The 20,443-nt window shown below is 39.8% G+C and overlaps 2 protein-coding genes across 2 annotated transcripts in view; one reads left to right on the top strand and one right to left on the bottom strand.

The window, feature by feature from the left end:
• Positions 1 to 2,873: 2,873 nt before the first annotated feature.
• Positions 2,874 to 7,238, bottom strand: LOC308216927 (uncharacterized protein C9orf152; the record flags this gene model as incomplete). The annotated part of the gene is given in 3 exon segments (XM_080609629.1): positions 2,874 to 2,933; positions 2,935 to 3,455; positions 7,010 to 7,238. Coding segments are annotated over 3 exon segments (810 nt in total).
• Positions 7,239 to 18,085: 10,847 nt separating this feature from the next.
• XYLB (xylulokinase) overlaps positions 18,086 to 20,443 on the top strand; it is a gene marked incomplete at its 3' end in the record, with an annotated part of 89,056 nt that continues 86,698 nt past the window's right edge. The window contains exons 1-2 of the mRNA XM_080610467.1: positions 18,086 to 18,170; positions 20,146 to 20,228. Coding sequence (XP_080466593.1) covers positions 18,126 to 18,170; positions 20,146 to 20,228 — 128 coding nt within the window. The 5' untranslated portion in view covers positions 18,086 to 18,125. The remainder of the gene's footprint in view (positions 18,171 to 20,145; positions 20,229 to 20,443) is intronic.

Consider the following 20,443-nt stretch of genomic DNA (forward strand, 5'->3'; position numbering starts at 1 on the left):
ATCTTTCCGGTGCATATAAAAAGATGTAAGTGTTCTCACAATAGGTTACACCAGAAATAATTAACTCGTGGGGTTAATTCTTCCCTTTGACCAGCTGTCCCAGCACTGGAGTGATTGTATTCTAACTGCTCTGATGTATGACTGAAATCATTGCATTGGAGTGTTATTTGTTCCAGGATGGATAGGTCTGCAGGACTGTCCTTACATAAAACATTCTTCCTTAGGTGATGATACAGACTAAGTGGGGGTACTGTCAACTGCAGCTTCGGAAATGGGAACCTCACAGGTATCGTGAGCTTGTGAACAAGACACTGAACTAGAAATTCAGGATTCCAGGCTCCCCTGTGTGCATAAGTTAGTCAAGTTTGCCCAGTAATAAAATAAGGGCAGACTTGTTTTTATGACAATCCTGAGCTCAGTGCTTGAAACTTAGTAACTATGTAACTTAGAAACTATGGTAATAAAATGATGAAAATTCCTGTCCCATAATCACCAAACATGAACAAGCTAACAGTAAAGGATTTTGAAAACTGGGACTTTCTAATACTTGAATTTTTCATTTTTTTTCTCATGTTTCCCTGTTTCATTTTACTGCAGCTGTTTTTGGGGGAGAGGGGGAAGTCTTGTTAGACAATGAGCCTGTGTAAGTTTTCTTTCTCTTGAAGTGTAAGTATGACAATTTTCAGCATAACCAAAACTACATCATTAACAAAAATTTATTGAAGTTGTTTTTCCATAATGTCCTTGGGAATAAAGTTGAAAGACTTCTCAGAAGGCAACAGGCCTATTCTTAACAAGTTCCAGTCAGTACAAAGCACAGTAATATGCTAGAGAAACCTCAGGAAAAGGACAAAGTGTATGAAAGTGATCACAAAGCAGTTAAGTTACTTAGTCTATGCATAAACCTGCACTGAGTTTTAAATTGGCATATTCAAGGTCTGTGTTTAAGTAAGATAACTTAATGTAGCTATAATCATTTATTTATGTCTCATGCTTACCCAGGAACAGAAATCAGCATCTGAGCTGGAAACTAGTCTGGGCAGGCCAGTTGACTGAAAAAGCTAGAAAACCTGAAAAATCACAATGAACAACTCTTACCAAACCTATGTCTTAATTTCCTGCTTTTACTGAGGATGAGTGGAAAATTCTTCAGGAGTTACTGAGGCATACTTGTGGCTGTTGGTAATAGCTGGTGCTTTTCCACACTGGTTTAAGGACTATCACTTACTGGAGATCAAGTGTTTGCCTGCTAGTGGTGGCTAGACCAGTGTGGGATGCTTACAGACTTTGGGTCTGAAACTGGTGAGTGGCATAGTGAAAACAATGTTTCGCCAGGTGAAGCAAAATAGCATTATATTCCATAGTTTTTTTTCTATTCTTGTGGACTTTACAAAGTACTGTGATACACTTACTGCCATGAATCTTCTGCAATGGAAGCGTGGGCTCTGACAGATCTGTGCATACATCTCCAGATGTAGTATCCTCCATCGAGCACAACAAAAGCCAGTGGACTTGTAGGAAGAATTAATAGTTTGAAGTCGTGTTGGGTGCAAAGAACATGGTAGTTTCTATTAGAGATGAATAATACTCTTATCTCTTTAGCAATGTGCTTTTATTAGCACATTGGTGTCACTCTATTTTCAAAATATCTTATGAGGGGATGATTTATCTTTCTTGCTGACAAGAGTTTGTGTCTAGAAGGACATAAACCACAGCTGAGCATCTTTTGCATCTTTTTATTCATTTTTTTTCTTCTCACATTTTGTGCGTGGATAGTGTGATTTTGAGATAAATGTGGTAACTGGGGATGTGTGCTTGCAGACTTGCTTCCAGGGATCATGAAGAGCTTTGTGGGGCATCCGCCTGATCTTCATTTTGCTGTCCTTTCAAGGCTCAGCTATGGAATGATTCAAAAGAGCCAGCACCCACAAAAGAGGGTTTCTTCCCTCTGAAGATCTTGCAGGAGGAGAGACCGGCAATAACTACTCAGTCTTAAAAACTTGCACAGGTTTGCAGTGCAGTTGAGCCACAGGAGAAGGTGTTAAATCCTATCTATGAAAAACAATTGTAATCCTACAGTTATAGTTGTGTAATTGAAATGGTTATACCCCCTTTTTGCACAAACAGTTGTAACAGCAGAAAAAGGCATAATGCTCTGGTAAGGAAGGTGTGTAGATATATGGTACCAGGGAGCTAAGGAATTATTTCAGACTTTTGTTTTCTAATTAAATACTGGGGATAGATGGGAACCAACAATATGTATTATAGATTTTACAAGAAAAAGTTGACATTTACTATTAAGCCATTTATTTATTACCATTAAAACAATAGAAATGAGCAGGGATTCTCTTCATTAATTTTAAAAATACACACATCAGAATGTATCTTCAATATCCTTTTTTAAGGAAAGTGAGTGATGCAATCATACATCAGTTGCACCAATCACCTTCAATACTGTTTCATTTGTTACTTGTTTATTGTCTAAAGTAAATATTACTCTGCTGAAATTTATCCTGGTTGCTTCATCATTAGTTCTACTAGTCTTTGCTATAGCTCTTTCAGGTATTTCAGATATTGCTGTGATAAAATCTTAGTTTCTGGAATCAGTGACCTGAAAAGAAGGAGGGGAAAAAAAAAAAAAAAGAAAAAAAAGAGATGAAATTGCTCTTGTATCTCAAGATTCAAGTAACAGAAGTATCTGTCATTGCAGCCTGCATCTTTGTAAGAACATCTCATTTTACATTGTACTATAAAACAACAGATTATGTAGTAAGGATCTTCTTTGGCTAGTAAAAGTAATAGACCCTCAGCAGGTCAATCAGTGTAAGTAGGAAGGCTATTTTTCATTCAAGTTTTTTGCTAAGTTTTATGTATTACTGAATGTCTACATTCTGAGACATATAATCCAAGCCTCTTTGCTGCTTCAGAAATTCTTGGCCCTTTTTTATTAGGGAAAGGGTAAAAGTTCAGTTTATTGCAGGCTGACATGCATTTGGTAGGAGAAATGTGTTGATGTGTCCAAACTGCTGAAGTGACTGATTTCGGAGGAGGCTTTGGGCAGGTGCTTGAAATGCTGCTGCCATTCTCTTTACTGAAACTGTTGAACATGCTTGAACTTCCCAGTTGACTGGGTGCAGATAGTTCATTAGCTCCTTTTAATTCCTTGGGTTGTAGTGTGCTGTTTCCCTGTGAAATCAGTCTTTGTTTGTCAAAGCTGCAGAGTCCATTTTTGCAGTGGGAGACATCCTGGGTAACTCCTTGATAAGGAGCTTGCACCAGACGGTGAATTCCCAGATGGGTATGCCATAGCGAGTTGTCTTGTGTGTTGCCACTGCTGGTCATCTCCAGTTTGACCTTTCTGACAGGAGCATGCTCTGTAAATGACTTTGATCTAACTTTTTTATTAATTATAACAGTATTGACCATTGATTCTGGGATAACAGATTCATGTTCACCTACAAGAGAAATGCATTTATGCACGTTACTATGGTGGCAGAAATCAAGGGTCTAATTTCTGTAGCATAAACTCAACTGAAGAGCTTTCACAGATGAATTTATCTATACTTTTCCCATCTGTGGCTGAGAATAGTGCAAGTTCTTTTGAATACCAGCTTATGGAGTAGGAATAATTCATGCTTGGTTTTGCAGTTCTAAGGACATAAATGGCACCTTAGGGTTAGGCAAGTAAAAATGGAGATTTATTGAGTCAATATTGATCTAACTGGTACTCTAAGACTCATTAACACCACAGATTGAGAATTGACTTTAAGTAATTAATTGCTTGTAAGCAAAACTTCTTAAGGTGAGTAGGGACTTGCTCAGTGTGTTGGTAGGTGCTGTTATTTTGAAAGACAAAAATGTTTTGTTTGATACTGTTTGAAGCTTCTAATAACAACCTAAAAATGCTGTGACCACTTTTAGATGAAACAAGTTGTGAATGTTTTCCTTCTTTTTCTTAACGAGGGATCATTAATATCTAGGTGTGTATTTTAATATTTTATTGCAATTTTATTATTGTTGTAAGTATACATGGTGTCAAGTAAGTAGCTTATCACACTCTTGTTGCCTAAATGGTCACTTAGAGGAAAAATCTGCCTGCTCCATGGGTTGTATAGAGTAGCTGTAACAGTAGGAGAGAATCTGGTCTCTTCTTTTTTTTCTTCAATACCTGTAGCTTAATTTCTAACACAGTATGAAAGTAACTGTTAAAAATGTATAAGGTATTAGGGACAAAAATTGTAATGCTACTTTAATTACATGTAGCAGCCATCAAATTACTGAATATGACTGTCTTTCTGTGCCTTGAATAGAAACTGAACAGCTACAGTTACACTAAAGCTAAACAGTGCTGTTGGCGTTGCAAGTACTCGTGAAATATACCTCAGTTAGTGTAAATCTAGTTTAAAGTAGGAGTTGTGCAGAATGCTGACCCTTATTTACAGGCTTCAGTTGTAGGAACTGTGTCTGTTGCAGTAGGAGTTATGAAGCAAGGTGAAAAAAGTAGACATAGAAGAATGCTGATTATATTCTAAAACACAATATCTGGATAGCAATTTTAAAAAAACTGTAACCCTGAATTTGAAATTAAGCTACTTCGAATAGGATGCTGCCTTTAACACCTTCCTCCCCGCCCCCCCCCCCCCCCCCCCCATAGCTGTCTTTCATACCATCTTTACAAGGAAATATTTGAAGATGTCAGATCCAGCTGATTCACTGGCAGTAAATGAACCTGTACAACAGGAGGGGCTTTCATCACTGTCTTTGGCTCCCACTGATGAAGCGTCAACACCAGCGTAATAGAGAATTTTGTAATAGAGAATTTTTACTGCTCTCTGGGTTGACCACATAAGGTTGATGTAAGAGGTGCTCTGCAGCATGGCTCTGGGAGCGAGAATCGTGTCAACCCACATCTTCTGCTCTCTTGCAGTGTTACCAGGAAAAGGAGACTAAAACACACTCAGAGCTTGGAGATACAGATGTGTGTATGTAACAGAAAAGTTAATCTTATTTCAAGTTAGCTTGGGAAATACTTGGAAGATTCCCAAGTCAGTCCCAGTGTTTATTCTGTTGTGACTGCATGTGCTGAATGCTCCTATTTAATTCCTAAAGCAAATACTCTTTTTTTTTTTTTTTCAGCTCCTTAGTCAATAAGTAATGAAGACACGGCTGTATAATCCCATAGCTGGCAACTTTCAAATCTTGTCCTGCTCTTTGTTCTCAAATAAGCAGGAACAGGCAGAAGCACGAATGTGTCTGTGTGTACTGGGGAAGGAACAGAAGAAAGTTCTTTTCAGATGACTTCTCAATTACTAACCCACCAATCAAAAACCCAGAGAAGTTAGAGGATCTTAAGTTCTGTGTAAGGGTCCACAACTTCATGACTCTGGGAAATAGGTAGTGACATACAAAGCTGAAAGTCCTCAAGAAAAGAGTTACCATTCCAGCTGCAGTGCAATAAATCTGAAATGCTCAAAATCCCTATGGTATCATGGCAGGACAGCTGGTCTGTCATGGAGGAACAAGATCTTTGGCAGGGATTTTTAAGACCAAAAGTACTGAAGCTGCCTTCTTTCCATGAGGTTTTTGTGTCTGGCCTTTGAGGTTTGTATGTACGTGTGGGGTTGTGGTGGTACTATTGTCATCATGCCCTTCCCAGCCTAGCCATGATTTAACCTCTAGGTAGGGAAACAATTTGCTGGCATGAGGCTATCCCAGTATGGCAGTGTTCATTTCTGCGTGACATATTCTTGGAAACAGATGCATGTAACAGATTCAAAGTGCTGAGCTATGTAATAGGTTTTCCCAACTTCCAAACCCTAGGAATGTGTAAGATCAACTTTCAGGAGATAGAGCACTCAGCATTATAAAATCCCTCAAACGTAACTGCTTCTAACAGTAACATGAACTTTTCCATGCAGGTTGTTTGAAGATTAAAGTTGAGTGCAGTAGTTGCGAATGTTTTGGATTATGTGTATGTGTATGAAAATATTTGTATGTGAACTTCCAGCTCTACTAAATTTAAAACTTACCAGAAACTGTGCAGTCTCACTGTGTTATGTCTTTTCTTTAATCACTAAATGGTGTCCTTGGAAAAAAATTTCCTGATTACATTCATTATATTTGAAGCTTTAGTTGAATTTAATCTGAACACAAACTTCTGCTTCCTTTCTTTAACCAACTTATATTTTTGCTATAACTGATTAGATGGGCTGTTTTGTCTTCCAAGTTAGTTGCCTTTTCATACTGATACAATAAGCTTGTATATATATATATATATATATGTATTTTTTATGCCTCACAGATATTTAAATTCTTTAAACATAAGAATTTCTAGACATTTGGATAAAAGAATGTTGAAAATATATCTGACATAGCAGGTAGATGAGTGATATATACCATTAATTGTTTTCCATGTATGTACTTTCCAAGCAATTTGCAGTGAAGATACTTCAAAACCAGGACCTCTTGCTCAAAGCTTCTAAGAGTTATTCCCTGTGACTCTTAGTATAAGTTACTTTTTAACAAAAACCCAACTCGTGCTTGTTACTTGATATTTGTTCTTGCTTCCTGTAGTCTTGTAGGACACATTTCTTTACACAGACAAAAAAGGGGGAAGGAGACAAAAGACCTATAATTGCTTGTTCTGACAGAAGCATTGAAGAGAGCAGAAATGTTACAGAATAGATTGCACAAATACACTGATGACATAAAGACATGGCTCCTGTAATAGTTAACATTTATGTTTAGAATTTTACTGACATAAAACCTGTAAAACCTTATCTCAAAAATTTTCATGTTTCAAATTCATGTTAATGTTTCATCATCATGTATAAACATAAGACCACATTTCAGTGAAATGAATGAAACCCCAAAATAACAGAAAAAGAATTCACTTAATACCTCTTTTGAAGCTAAGCATAAGAAGAACAAATCTAAGAGTTATTAAAGATTTAAAGAAACAGTCTTTACATCTACATTGGCATTTTTTTCCCTATAAATATAAGCATACCTGTTTTAAAAACAATAACGTGTGATTGCAGTTTTTGCTTCTGTTTTATATGGTCATACTGCTCCTCAAGAAAGCTCACATCCATCTCTGTTGGCTGCTTATCACAATCTGAAGCCTGTTGCTCTGAGGTATGAGTCACTGAAAAAATACCAGTCATGTATTTGTAAGCCTTCACCATCTGCTCCAACAAGGAAGAAAAAGTCATGCAGAAGCAGGACATTTCCTTCATTGTGTTGGGAATAAGCAAATCAAGTATGAGACATCTGAATTCTCCATAAATGAAGAAGTAACTTTCTTGTAAGTGCGGTGACTTCTTTCAGAAGTTGCGTGGTCTGCTTTGAAGTTGTGGATTTCAGCCAGCTTGTTTTCATGTGGTGTGGCTGGAGCTACTGCATACAGAGTTCATGATTATAACTGAGCAATTTGATTTAATGTTGACTTAAGGTTGTGAGCATATGAAACTTTGCCAAAAAACACAGTGAAATACAAAACCTCATTGAACACAGTCAGGTGCACAAAGGGCTGGGTAATACTGGTTTATTGTAGTAATGTGAATTCTTGAAGGGACGCTGTCATGGTGACCTCCCCAAGACAGTAATTCCACCAGGGAAATCTTTCATCAGGTTTCTTTCCATGTACTTTGTGTCTTTTCCTCTCCACTCTCCCTTCCTTAAATTTTATCCAGTTTCATTCTTTCCACGCATCTTGGGGCAATGGTGTGGGATGTCAGGATTTATTGTACCTCAATTTTGTGCTTGTTGCTTCCTTTTAAAAATGTATTATATCAAATAAAGTATGAGACTGTGTCTGGACTATGAGTTGGAAGTTTCTGTCCCCAAAATAGGTCCATATGAGCCTGTTGCAAGGGCCCAAGAGAGTAGTATGTGAAAAAGTAATGCAGTTAAGCAGTAGTTTTAATATAATTGTGCATCTGCTGGGTTCCTTGCAGTGAAAAGCATTGCAGAAAAAAACACTGTGAAAGGGCAGAGTGTGGAAAGAATGCTGGTGTGCTGTATTTTTCCAGTTACTGTCAAAAATTCTGATTTGCATCATAAATTATTTACTGATTCAGGCTCAAATCTTGCAGATCTTGGGAATCCCTTTGGAAGTTGTGCATGTGACAAGGCTCTAGTTACGCATTGCATAGACTTTTGGTAAGTCACAACAGGCTTACATGTAAGTCTGCTGTAGTTCACTTATTAATCATCATTTTTTGCCTTCCCAATGTTTGTGTCTTGCAAATCATGCTGCCTACTTCAACTGCAGTCTTCTTCTGCCTTAGCCAGGGAAAGAACAGTAAACGCAACAGTTTGTCAGACACTGTAGATATTCTTCAAGTTAGCTTCTCTCTTGACCTTGGGAAAAAGCACGTGTTGTATTAGAGTTGTTCTGATGTATCATGGCTTTGGTAGATCTACTTTGATATTCTGCCTTCAGCAATGACAAACTTGAAGTGGTCTGTAGCAGGGGGTGCTTCAGTTGCCTTGTTTGTTCAGTATTCTGAGTTGTTGCCACGTGGAGTCCTCCTTTGGACCTTCAGGCAGTTGGTGTATACATTGGGGCAGGAGATTTAATTTGGCTTGTTACAGTTTGAGCTGGCATTCAATACAAACACTATTAATGGTCATAAAAATTACCTAACCTTTTTAAAATTCCAGTCACGCTATTTGACTCAATGACCTCCTGTGAAAGTCACTTGTGCAGTCTGACTACATATTACAGAAAGAACTACCAGGATAGCATCCTTGAATGTGAAATGTGAACTCTGTCTTAAAAGATATACACTTAACTTCTCACTAGAAGAGCATTTAAAGTGCAAGTTAGTATCTAATCAGAAATTATTATTAGTATTATTTGTACTGTACCATTCCTTCAGGGTTATGGAAGAGCCATCACACATAGTTACATAAACAGATTATACAAGGCAGTTTCTTCCCAAACAGTTGCATGGGTAAGCAGCAAAACCAGAGACTGAGAAAAGAATCAGAGTTGTTTGGGTTGGAATGGGCCCTAAAGGTCATCTAGTTCCAACCCCCCTTGCCATGGGCAGAACACCTTCCTCTAGACTAGGTTGCTCAAAGTCCATCCAACCTGGCCTTGAACACTGCCAGGGATGTGGCAGCCACAGCTTCTCTGAACAGTCTGTGTGAATGCCTCACCACATGAAATGCCCAATGAAATGAATAAGTCCAGGAGGTACAGCAGAGTGGTGGAAACAGGAAAAGGATTAGCTTATGTTTTGCGGAACCAATCCCATATACATTGGAGTTTGTTGCCTTTTCAGGGAAAGCCTGTGTACAGGGCATCTTGATTCAGTCTCAAGAGGTGTGTGTACATATATTTGTGTGTATGTGTTTTGCTGTGTGTATACTTTGCTAGCAAGGAGTGTGTATCTGTGTGTGTATGTATACACACAGACACACACACATATATATTTGTGTTCTGTGAATAATTTGCAACCATGGTATGATTCATAAAGTGAGTTGAAGGTTAAACCCACATGGTGTCACAAAGTGCATATAGTTAATTGTGGTTTTGATGTGTAGTTTTGTTAATTGTGGTTGTGATGATAGCTAATCTGTGTTATACCATTTAGATAAACTTGAAAATTGATTATCCACCAGTTCTGTTCTTAAACCATAGTGGAACAGCTTCCTTTGTACACCTGGCCTCTTTAGGTATTACCAATAACAACAAAAAAATTTTGTATTGTCATACATACACAAAAATTATGACTTCTGTTTGAATCAGTCAATCGTTCTGTCTTTAAATTAAGTTACTTGGATTTCCAGACCACTGTATACTTTCAAAATACACAGCAGGTGGCACTATTAGTCTTAAATGTTAGAGGCCTCCATTTGCCTTGCAGGTTGCTGAGGGACATAAGCAGTCAAGCCATTTCCTAGCACTGGCACACGTATTTCCTAACAGTAATACAGGTTCTGAAAATTTATTGCTATGATTAGGTTTGTGTGAAAACTTGCCTTTAATTGAGCAAACGCCCGTCCAAACCATCATCTATGAGTGATCTTCGTTTGATTGCCAACTGAAGTCTGAAGCGCCGTATTTCCCTTAAGTCTATTCTTCTGTCACACAATGGAAGTAATTCTTCATTTCCTTGAGGCAAAAAAAAAAAAAAAGAGAATACTTCATAATCCAAAAGCAATGGCTTTTAGAACTTGAAGTAAATATTTATTGCTCTTGACCTTGGTTGCAAAATCTCATTTAAAAAGATGCAACTAAATCTATCTCACACTAATTAATTTGTGAGTAGGAAATCAGGTTTTATTAAAAAAATGTTTGGAGGACCTTATAGGAATAATTGTTGATTTAAAGATAATTAAAAATGCTCATAATGGTTAACTGACTGAATGCACTTCCTGTAACACTGGATTTTACTGTACACCTGAGATCAGAGGTATATTATTCATGTTCATATGCAGAATTATAGACATGTCCAACACTGTTCATGCAGGTTACAAAGATAGAATACAAATACCTTAGATTTTAATTGGCACTGAGAAGGAAAATCAAAGTTACTGTGACAATCCCCTTTCTCTAGCTTTTTAGAGTGTTTGTTTTTCTTTTCTTAATATAATTTAAATGCAGTCTTGAAGCATTAGAAAGTGACTATTTTATTGCTACAAAATATAATAACAAAAAGAAAGGTAGAAGCAGGTTGGCTGCTATTGTTTGGGTTCCAGACAGTGTTAGTAGAATCAATGGTAATTGTTTACTTTTTAATGTGATTTTTGGGTAAGAGCATATATATTTCTATTGTTTGAAAGTGCAACTTCAAAGCTTACCCCAGTTAGGGCTTACTGTAAGTAGTTAAGAGCACAGAACTTTCTGATGATGCAGGATTATTTTTTGGTGCTCTCTAAGTGTACATGCTAATGGGATGAAGAAGCCTATAATACAAGTTTTCAGTATGATTTTGAGATGTTTCTTCTGATCTGACTTTTCATGTTCTTTCAGACATACAGGGTTCAAATGTATCAGAGGGAGAGTGGCCCAGCTGTCCTTCAAGTCCCTGTGAAGGTTTGGTGAGCTTGGGTGATATGTCTTCTACCCTCACATTTCCTTGATAGGATTCTGTTTTCCCCTTTTATCCCTTTGAGGTCTTTAAATAAATATAATTAGACTGTGTTTGAGGTCTTTAAATAAATATAATTAGACTGTGTGTGTGTATGTAGGTATATATCAATATATCTATATATCCAAAATAAATCAGGAATGTTATTTTGTTAGCTGGTCTGAGAACATTGCCTGGTTAGTACAGGTTGTAAAATGGCTTGCCAAATTTCTGTTCATTAGATCCCCAAGGTTCCCAAGTGACCGAATGCAGTGCCACTGATCCAGCCCTAGTGATTGGGAGGGCTTTTGCAGAACGGAGGTGTGCTTTATTTCTAATACTTACTCATCTGGCTTTGCATGTATTGGGAAGTTGGTGCTATCCAGTTCCCTTTGCAGAGTCATGTTTGGGTTTTGTTTTTTTTTTTAACCTTCTGGATGATAAAGTTGGTCACACTGAAGTCACTGGATTCATCTCCAATTGAATTGTGCTGATTGTGAGGAGTTAAATGCAGCAGATGTTCTGTATGTGTGTTTTGTGCCTGGCTTAATCAGCATTTAAAAATCGCTGTTATTCTGTCTTGACTCTGTTGTAAATAATAATTATTTAATCTGAGGATTAAATAATCTTCCTTTGGAGTGTTAGTTGCTGTGGTAAATAAACTAAAATGCTGAAATGCTGAAATTTGCTTTGTTAGAGGGCTGCTCACTCTTGTTGGATGTCTGCATTGTTAGGACTGGAATCCACCCCAGTGCAGACAATCAGCATCCAAAATTTAGGGTCAGGAGTTGTTTGTTTTGTAGTTCTGCTGTGCTTGCCCACTGAGAACTTAGAGATTCTCTTTTAGAAGTGACCATGTGCAGAGACAAGTCTAAAAGGAAACTGAAGGTATTTACCAGTTAGAGATTTTAAACAAATGAAACCTGACATCTTCCCTTGCCTTCCTTTTTTATTTTCGGGTTTCTTAAATTAGTGTGACAAATAAGATGATTAGATTTACTCCATTTTGACCTCATAAAACTGTCCATGAAAAGAAGGTGAGAGGGAAAGGAATGGCCTTCAATAGTTGTCTTCAGGGACTTTTGTAAATTCATTGAAGCTTTCTTGATCCTACAGATGCCTTAAATTCCAGTTACTGGTCAGTGGAGTTTGTGTTTCTGCTACTACTACCTAAGTGTCTTTTCTACACCAGCTACTACTATGACTGTTTCCTATCCATAGAGTTATGATAGAGTTCTTTACTGTGAGGGTGGTGAGTCACTGGGACAGGTTGCCCAAAGAAGTGGTAAATGCTCATCCCTAGCAGTGTTCAGGGCCAGGCTGGACAGGGCATTGGGCAACATGGTTTAGTGTGAGGTGGCCCTGCCCATGGCAGAGGGGCTGGAACTAGATGAGCTTTAAGGTCCCTTCCAACCCAAATGATGCTATGATTCTATGATGGCTACAACTCAGGAAGGTGACAGCAACCTGGCTTTATTTGTTCTCCCCAAAAATATAATATGCTAGGAACTCTAGGAGGTTTCAGGCAGGGTCTAAACCAAAGCTATATAAATTTTCTGCTTTGATTTTTCCACCTGTAAATTGCAGGATTTTGATTCATTCTTGGTTGCAAAATTATTTTGATCCTTTCAGGATGGTGCCAAAAAGTGCAAGGCTTGGCTCTTATTAGTTTCCACATCAGGCATTGTTTCAGTAGGGATGAGTTTATCTTAGATTGTTTTTAATCAATAAAATGTACTTATCTGTAAGTGCAGTTTGATAAGAATCAAGTACAGCATGAAAGAACTGGTTAATCTGTTGTTAATGAAAAGTTTTATCTGGATGACAACATCTTGCTTCTGAGATATTTGCTTTTGAGCATTAGGACATAAACCACTTCAGCATTCATCTTCAAGGAAATCTGCAGGGTGTATAAGCTAACTTTAATAAGTCTTGCAAATGACTCTAGTTGAGACAGTCCTCCAAAGAGGATGGATAACTGCTGTTACTATTGTGAAAATGAATATGGACTTGAAATCTGTGCAGGGGAGGAAAGTATCCTAAAAATAATTTGCTATTCAGAAACATCCTTCACTTCACTTCCATGCAGAGATCTCCTGAGGAATTTGTACTGCACTTCATAATCACTAGTAGCCTAATTGAGTCAATGAAATTACATCTGTAAAACTAGAGTATGTAAAACCAGATACAATTCCACAGTGCCTGATTCTGTACCCACTGAAGTCAACACATGTTCTGCTGAATTCAATTGAAGTGAAAGTGGAGGATTTTATGTATATGATTAAATAGAAGCTGCAAATTGACCAATACCTATGAAACTGACAGTATAATTGGGACTGTGTAGTTGAGCCATCATTTAAATTCTTTTCTTGTACCCATTGTTCATGTAAGCTCATATGCTTTTATGTGGGAATCCTGCATCACTTCTTCATGAGATCTCTATAAAGGGCCTTAATTGGTTAATGCAGTACCACACTTGGGGCTTGGAATATGCACATGTCAAGAATTAGATTGACCAATACGTCTGTGGAATTATTACTATACCGAACTAAGCTATGTCTTCAGTTTCCATATAGCAACTGCAATCTAGGGTTCCTCTTGTGGAACTTATGCATAGGGCTTTTGCTGGGTTTTTGTAGATACTTTCATCTGTTCAGAATACAGTCAGTAAAATCAGAGTGGATAACAGCTACTTCAATCCATTGCTTTTATTTTTACAGAATGAATAATGACAGTCTCCGCAGCATTTAGAGGCAAGGATAAACACAATGGTTACCACAAAATCATGTGCAAAAGTAACTTCAATGTGTAAATGCAAATTTAGAGAAAGGAAAACATTTTTGGTATTATAATGCCTGACCTGCTGGAAGGCAGCTCTGCAAAGAGGGACCTACGGGTCCTGGTGGACGAGTTGTCCATGTCCCAGCAATGAGCCCTTGTGGCCAAGGTGGTCAGTGGTGTCCTGGGCTGCGTTAGGAAGAGCATTGCCAGCAGGTTGAGCGAGGTATCCTCCCTCTCTGCTCGGCACTAGTGAGGCCACACCTGGAGCATTGTGCCCAGTTCTGGGCTCCCCAGTACAAGAGAGACATAGAGCTCCTGAAGCAAGTCCAGCAAAGAGCTACTGGAATGATTAGGGTCTGGAGCATCTCTCATACGAGAAGAGGCTGAGGGAGCTGGGCCTGTTCAACCTAGAGAAGGCTCCAGGGGGATCTGATTGATGCATATAAGTATCTGAAGTGAGGGTGTCAAGAGAATGGGGCCAGACACTTCCTGGTGGTGCCAAGCTATAGGCTGAGAGGCAACAACCACAAACTGAAACACAGAAAGTTTCGCCTGAAAAGGAGGAGGAGGAACTTCCTTACTGTGAGGGGGACTGAGCACTGGAATAGTTTGCCCAGAGAGGTTGTGGGTCTCCTTCCCTGGAGATACTAAAGAGCTCTCTGGACACACTCCTGAGCAATGTGCTGCAGGTGACCCTACCTAAGTAAGGTGGTTGGACTAGGTGACCCTCAACCATTCTGTGATTCTGTGATCCGTACTTGGTTAAACATTGCTGGAGATTCTGTGATAGCAGAGAACCTGCAATGCTAAGTAGAAAGGGAATGACCTTTAGAGCATTGTCATTGTTCAGATACCTTTCCAAGTAGGTAGGTCTAGTGCTCAAACTGAGATTTTTTTTTTTTAAGGTGATGTGTTAATGTGTTATTGTTGTGCTACTTGGAGCTTAACATTGTAAACGCCTCCCACCTAATTAAGTGGCATTACACGTGACTATCGAGTTACTTGGCAAATAGGTTGGAGTTTATCTGACCCAGCTTGCTATGTTTAATGTTTCTGAGACTAATTAAAGTGTGACAAGATTTCTTATTGGGAAAAAGATAATTGTGCCAGCAGGCCTAACAGTGCTAGGTCTAACACGGGCTGCTGCAGTTGTACTGCATGTGCAGAGCTGATACCTGTACATGCAATGACTCTTATCTGTCCCATTGTTTCTGTGATGCCAACTGATGCTGATGAAGGATGTGAAATAAATGTTGTGAGCTTGGAAATATTTGGCTGCCCTGCTACTTAAAATATCTAGTTAGATGCTCAAAATCTAATGCTGGAAGCAAAAAGATTGGTAGCTTTGGAGTGGATCATGGGCTTCTGTTACTTCCTGTGAGGGTGTAAGTACTTCCATATCCCATTAAATTATGTAGCCGGTATAAATCAGGATAGCTGGACTGCTGTCAATTTAGTATTCCTAATTTATATCAAAGGTCTGGTCTATCTATTCTGGAGCTTGTTGGCATGTCTAAGATGATTTGATGATGATAAAGCTTGGTAGTTAGGCTGTCACTGTTTTTGAAGGAGTTCACCTGTGTGAAGCTGAAGAATGCAGTTAAATCTAAGTTCATATCAGGGTGCAACACAGATCAGAGACAGATTCTGATACTCAAAATGAGAATAAAAAGTGAAAAATACCACTATGTAGGAATATGGAATACAGTTAAAATAATTTGTTTTGCAATAAATTGAAATGAATGTGCAGTTGAAGTTAACTTGACAGTGGGGAGAGAAATAAAAGCATTAATTGGCATACTAGTTATAACTTACCAGAACAGCCAAGGGCCTAGCAAAGCATGGAGGTATTGCTTCTCCATCAGGTCAGAAACTGGTTAATAGGAAAAGGGGAATAAACTTGCTTTTCCCTTTACGCTGCTCCGTGTCTTGAGTGATTAATCAGTGCTCTGCCTCAAGCTGTTAAGCTGCAGTGGTGACATTTCAATTATAAATGGCATTTTGTCTATCCCCTCTGGAAATTCTGGATTTGTCAGTGCTAAAACTTCACTAGCACATAATTGTAACTTCACTGATAACTGCACAGTTAAACCTCGTTTACTTTCAAGAAACTATTTTAGAGGCTGTGGTAGTATCTGCAACATGAACTTTAATGCAGGAAGAATAGCAACAATGCACATTTTCCATATAAAAATAACTAAATTTAAGAGAACACTGCCTTGGTGGAAGGGTGGACAACAGAATAATTGGTTAAGGCAGTGATTCTCCAAACTTGAAACTAGAAAAAACATGTGAAAAAAGTGAAAGTAGCAACATTAACATTCCCATTCTGTCCTTGACTGGATTCTCCTATCCTATTGCCTTGCACCCTTGTTCCTACTTTAATGAGATCTGGTAACAAAAGGCTGGTTGTTCCAGCTGTAACTTTTCTGTGCTACTTAAAGCAAAGTATTTCTTGCTTTTGGGGACTATTCTTCTGATCTGATTGCTGAACAATATAATTGATTCTTACATCCTCATAAGATTGCTTTATTGATAAACTGTTATTTTCTTTCCACTAACCAATGCCTCCTTATAAAAAACAATAAAAATCCACTAATGTCTCTCTTTCTGAAGTCATTCATCATTCTTCCCCTTCAGAACTGACTTCAGTTTCTCTTCAGCATTTTGAAAATGGCAGCATTTCAAGCCTCAGCCTCCGTATCTGTTACTTGTTTATGGGGAATGTGCAGCAAGTTAAAGGGCAGAGTAAGCCTCTCCTTGGCTCACCAGTCACATCCTGCATTAATGGAAAAACAGCCTCTATGTTGTTTTTGATCCTTTGCTTTCTGGTAAGAGTTTCACTAAGGAAACAGTTGTTGGTAACATTTAAAAACCCCTTTATTTCCTTCACAGCCTCTTGGTTAAGTGGGACCTTTGTTCAGGATATGTCCGTCCAGTGTGAGCTCCTTTGACAGGGGGAAATTCCACCACTACCTGGTAACCATCTGATTTAAAGAAGACAAACTACAAACTGGGTGACCATATAATACTTTTATTTTTAAAGGGACTTGTATTTCCACTTACTTCCTTTGGATGTTTTGTGATTGCAAACTACTCAGATAAATTTGCAGGATCAGACTTTAAAATGCAGACCCATAACACTATGCATTTAAAGGGATTTGTATTTTTCAGACAATTTTCAATAAAACGCTGTCTTATTTACAGATGTTGTGGTCACATTTCTAATAAGGTACTGTCAATACAGAATATTCAGAGGTGCTGTAATAAACTGGGTTTAAAAGTCAGTATACTGGAATGTTAGTTTGCATTGTAGGTTGAGAGTCTTCAGGACTAATGTTATAAAGGTTTTTCCTTGCAATAATAATTAGAAATCTTCAAAGTATAAACCTACGGGAGTTAAGGCTTTAAGAAATCACTGGGAATATTTAAAATGTATTTAAAACATTCAGCATATTACAAAATACAGTAATATTTTACAGTTTAAAGGGCATTTCAAATTAAGTATTTGTACTGTTAGAGCAGTTTAAGATCCTGGGCATGTAAAACCCATTTGACTTCATTAAGGCTCTGCGGAGGTACCACCTTGATTGCAGAATGAAAGCATTTTAGATGAGCCTTCTGATTAAGCAATTCCACTTTGCCTGTCACATGTTATGGCAGGTAATAAAACCAAGATACCTCCGCAGGCCTTTCCAGCCGAAAAGGGAAAGCAACCCAAAACTTCAGCCTAAGTACTAATTCTTGATTATTTTCGTAGTGGGATACTGTGTATTTTTGCAAGCCAGAGTGCAATACCACAACAGGACTGGTAGATAGTAATGGAATATGAACATTTCCTGAATTCCTTCGTAATGTAGTTTGAAGTTGTTCCTGTTTTGTTTTCCTTCCGTTCACTGTGCAGCTGCTTTGGCGTTTTATCACCTACTCGGGCATAGGCAGGCTGAGGGATCACCGTGTGTTATCTCCCAGTTACCGGTGATCAGCAGCTGCCGTGAGCAGCCCTGGCACTGAGCAACCCGCCGCCACATCACGTCTCCTCCCCTGCCCAGAGCTCTTCCGTGCTCCACCACTCTCCACAGCCCCTCCGTGCCAGGCATGAGGGGCTGCTCCTGCTCGCCCTGCTCCCCGTGCGCGGAACACTCATTAACTCCCGACCTCCAGCTCCGCTCGCCAGAGCTGGCGGCGCCTTCTCGGGGGGGCCGGGCCTGCAAAGCCGCCGAGGAGCAAGGGTGAGATCCGAACGGGCCCGGCCGCGCCATGGCAGCTCCCTGTTACTTGGGCTGGGACTTCAGCACGCAGCAGGTATCCGCGGCCACCTCCCCCTGCCCTTTCCCTCCTCTACTCTCCCTCAGCCGGCGGCGGCTGCAAGCAGGGCCAGCAGAGCTGGCGTCCGGATCCGGCGGAGCGCCTCCGCGCTGCCCTTTGCAGGGCTCGGTTGCCGCCGCCGGGGGGTCAAGCGCTGGGCGGGTTACACCCGGCCGGGCCTTAGGGAGCTGCAAGCGAGGGAGGCGCGGCCCAGCCCGCCTGCCATCGTGGCCCTCCGGGCTGCCGCTGTGCTGACCCGCAAGCAGCACGGGAGGGGAACGGGCCTTCCTCCCGCCAGGCGGGCTGTCAGCGCTCGTTCCCTCCACCCAGCGACGGTTCTGTTTTGCAGGGTTTCCTCGTGTACAGCAGCGCGCTGCAGGATGCTGTGCTGTGCTGGGTGCCGGCGTTCGCACAGGCCGGCAGCCTGCCACAGCTCACGCAGGATAATGCCTTGTGCTTCACGTGGTCTAAAGCTTCAGTGGGCCATGGGCAGTGCGTGTGCCTGGTTGTCCATGTGCCTCCTCCAGCATAAACGCATCTTTTGTCTGTTTCTGTTTGTCCCATCTCTCGACTGAAGCTGTAGGCTGCATGTCCTGACGTGGCCTTCTTCCCCATCTTGCTAAGGATGTTTTTAATCCTGGAAAGGATTGCTGTGATCCTTTACATGCAGGCTGCACGGAGACCCCTTTGCCTGCTGCATCAGGCAGGCTGGGAGCTGTGATTTGCACCTGAATCCAGCTTTTCCAGCGTCCTGTTGTGAATCAGGATTAGTAGGATTGCGAACCTGGATGTTCGGGTTGCTGCTTGAAGTTTTGATTTGTTGGCACAGTTGGGTATTGCTACACTGTGAATAGAAACTCTGCTCAGGTTGTGCTGAGGTATGAATATGTTTAAAATAGGTGTATGAGCATAAATCACTTCATTACGGCTGTGCTGGAGTTTGGGAGCTTGAAAAGGCACATCCAGGTTGGTTTGATTAAGTGCTTTTTAAGGGGGCATGCTGCAAGCAGAAATCCAATTAAGCTACAGTGGGTCAGAACCATTTTAAAACTAGCACAGGGTATCAGGTTGGTAATAAATAGTTGTGCCTCAGTGCATAAATAATGGTCCTACATTAGTATGGCTAAATTGGGATGGCCTTGTTACTTGAATGCAACTCAGAGATGACTTAGTCTTTGTAGGGTTTTCTTCTGCCTGTTCCTTTAGCAGCAGTTTGCACTCTCTGCTTTGTTGAAATACATGCAGAATGTGTGCTACCTTCTCATTTTTCTTCTAGGTGGTTGATGTTTTTCTTCTGTAGTAGGTGAACTTGAGTTGACAGAGGAGGAAAGGTTGTGGTACTCTTCTAGTACGTGCTTACAAGAAAGCTCAGCTTTACAGTGTTACCTGTTTGGGATGTTGCTTTCCATATATGGCAGATGCTCAGAATAAACTTGTGTAATGCCCTCTGAGATTTGCCAGGCTTGTAGAGCTCGGTTTACTCATCATTTGGGGAGCAGGGAAGGTCCTCAAGGTATTCTAAGGGCATGTTAGGTTCCTTGGTGAGATGGAACAAGAAAACGAGGAGAGAGGGAAAAAACCAACGCCAACATATGGCATCTTTAATCTGAGATACTGTATTCTTTGGAGAAATTGCAAAGAATGGTTGCAATGATGCAAGTTATGAACCTGGTCCCTTGTTTGCTGTTCTTTAGCGTATGCCTGCCTCTGGATCTGGTGTGTTTAAGGAGAGGGAGAATGAGGGGGGAAGGGAATGCAAGCACACAAATATGCATGTTGCTGAACAGGTGGCATGCTGGAAATCCACATGGTAACTTGTTTAATGTAAAATTGTGCCCATGCTTTCAGCCAGTTGTATGGATTTGGGTGATCTTTCACGTTTCCTCTGTGGAAATTGATTTATTATAAATGCGTTATCAGTGCTATTTGTTTATTGTAAGTTTTTGTTAACATCCTGTTTTATATCTTCTAGCTGAAAGTCATTGCTGTTGATGAGCAGCTGAGAGTAATTTATGAGGATAATGTTCATTTTGATAAAGACCTTCCGGAATTCAAGTAAGGCTTTTAATGTTTTATTTGGATATTAGAATTTAGGATTTTGGAGATTGGGTGGGAAGCTGTTGTCCTGTTTGGTCTCATTGACATGTGTGGAGGCATGGAAAAAGTTCCTGCCATGTTCATGTTTCATACTTGGCAAGGGTAACGTATGCTGTTGCCTTCCTTGGTATGGAAATGTGACAAGGACTCACAACAGGAAATGAAGAAAAATC

Source organism: Psittacula echo (assembly GCF_963264785.1).
Source record: "Psittacula echo genome assembly, chromosome: 2".
Taxonomy (NCBI): Eukaryota; Metazoa; Chordata; class Aves; order Psittaciformes; family Psittacidae; genus Psittacula; species Psittacula echo.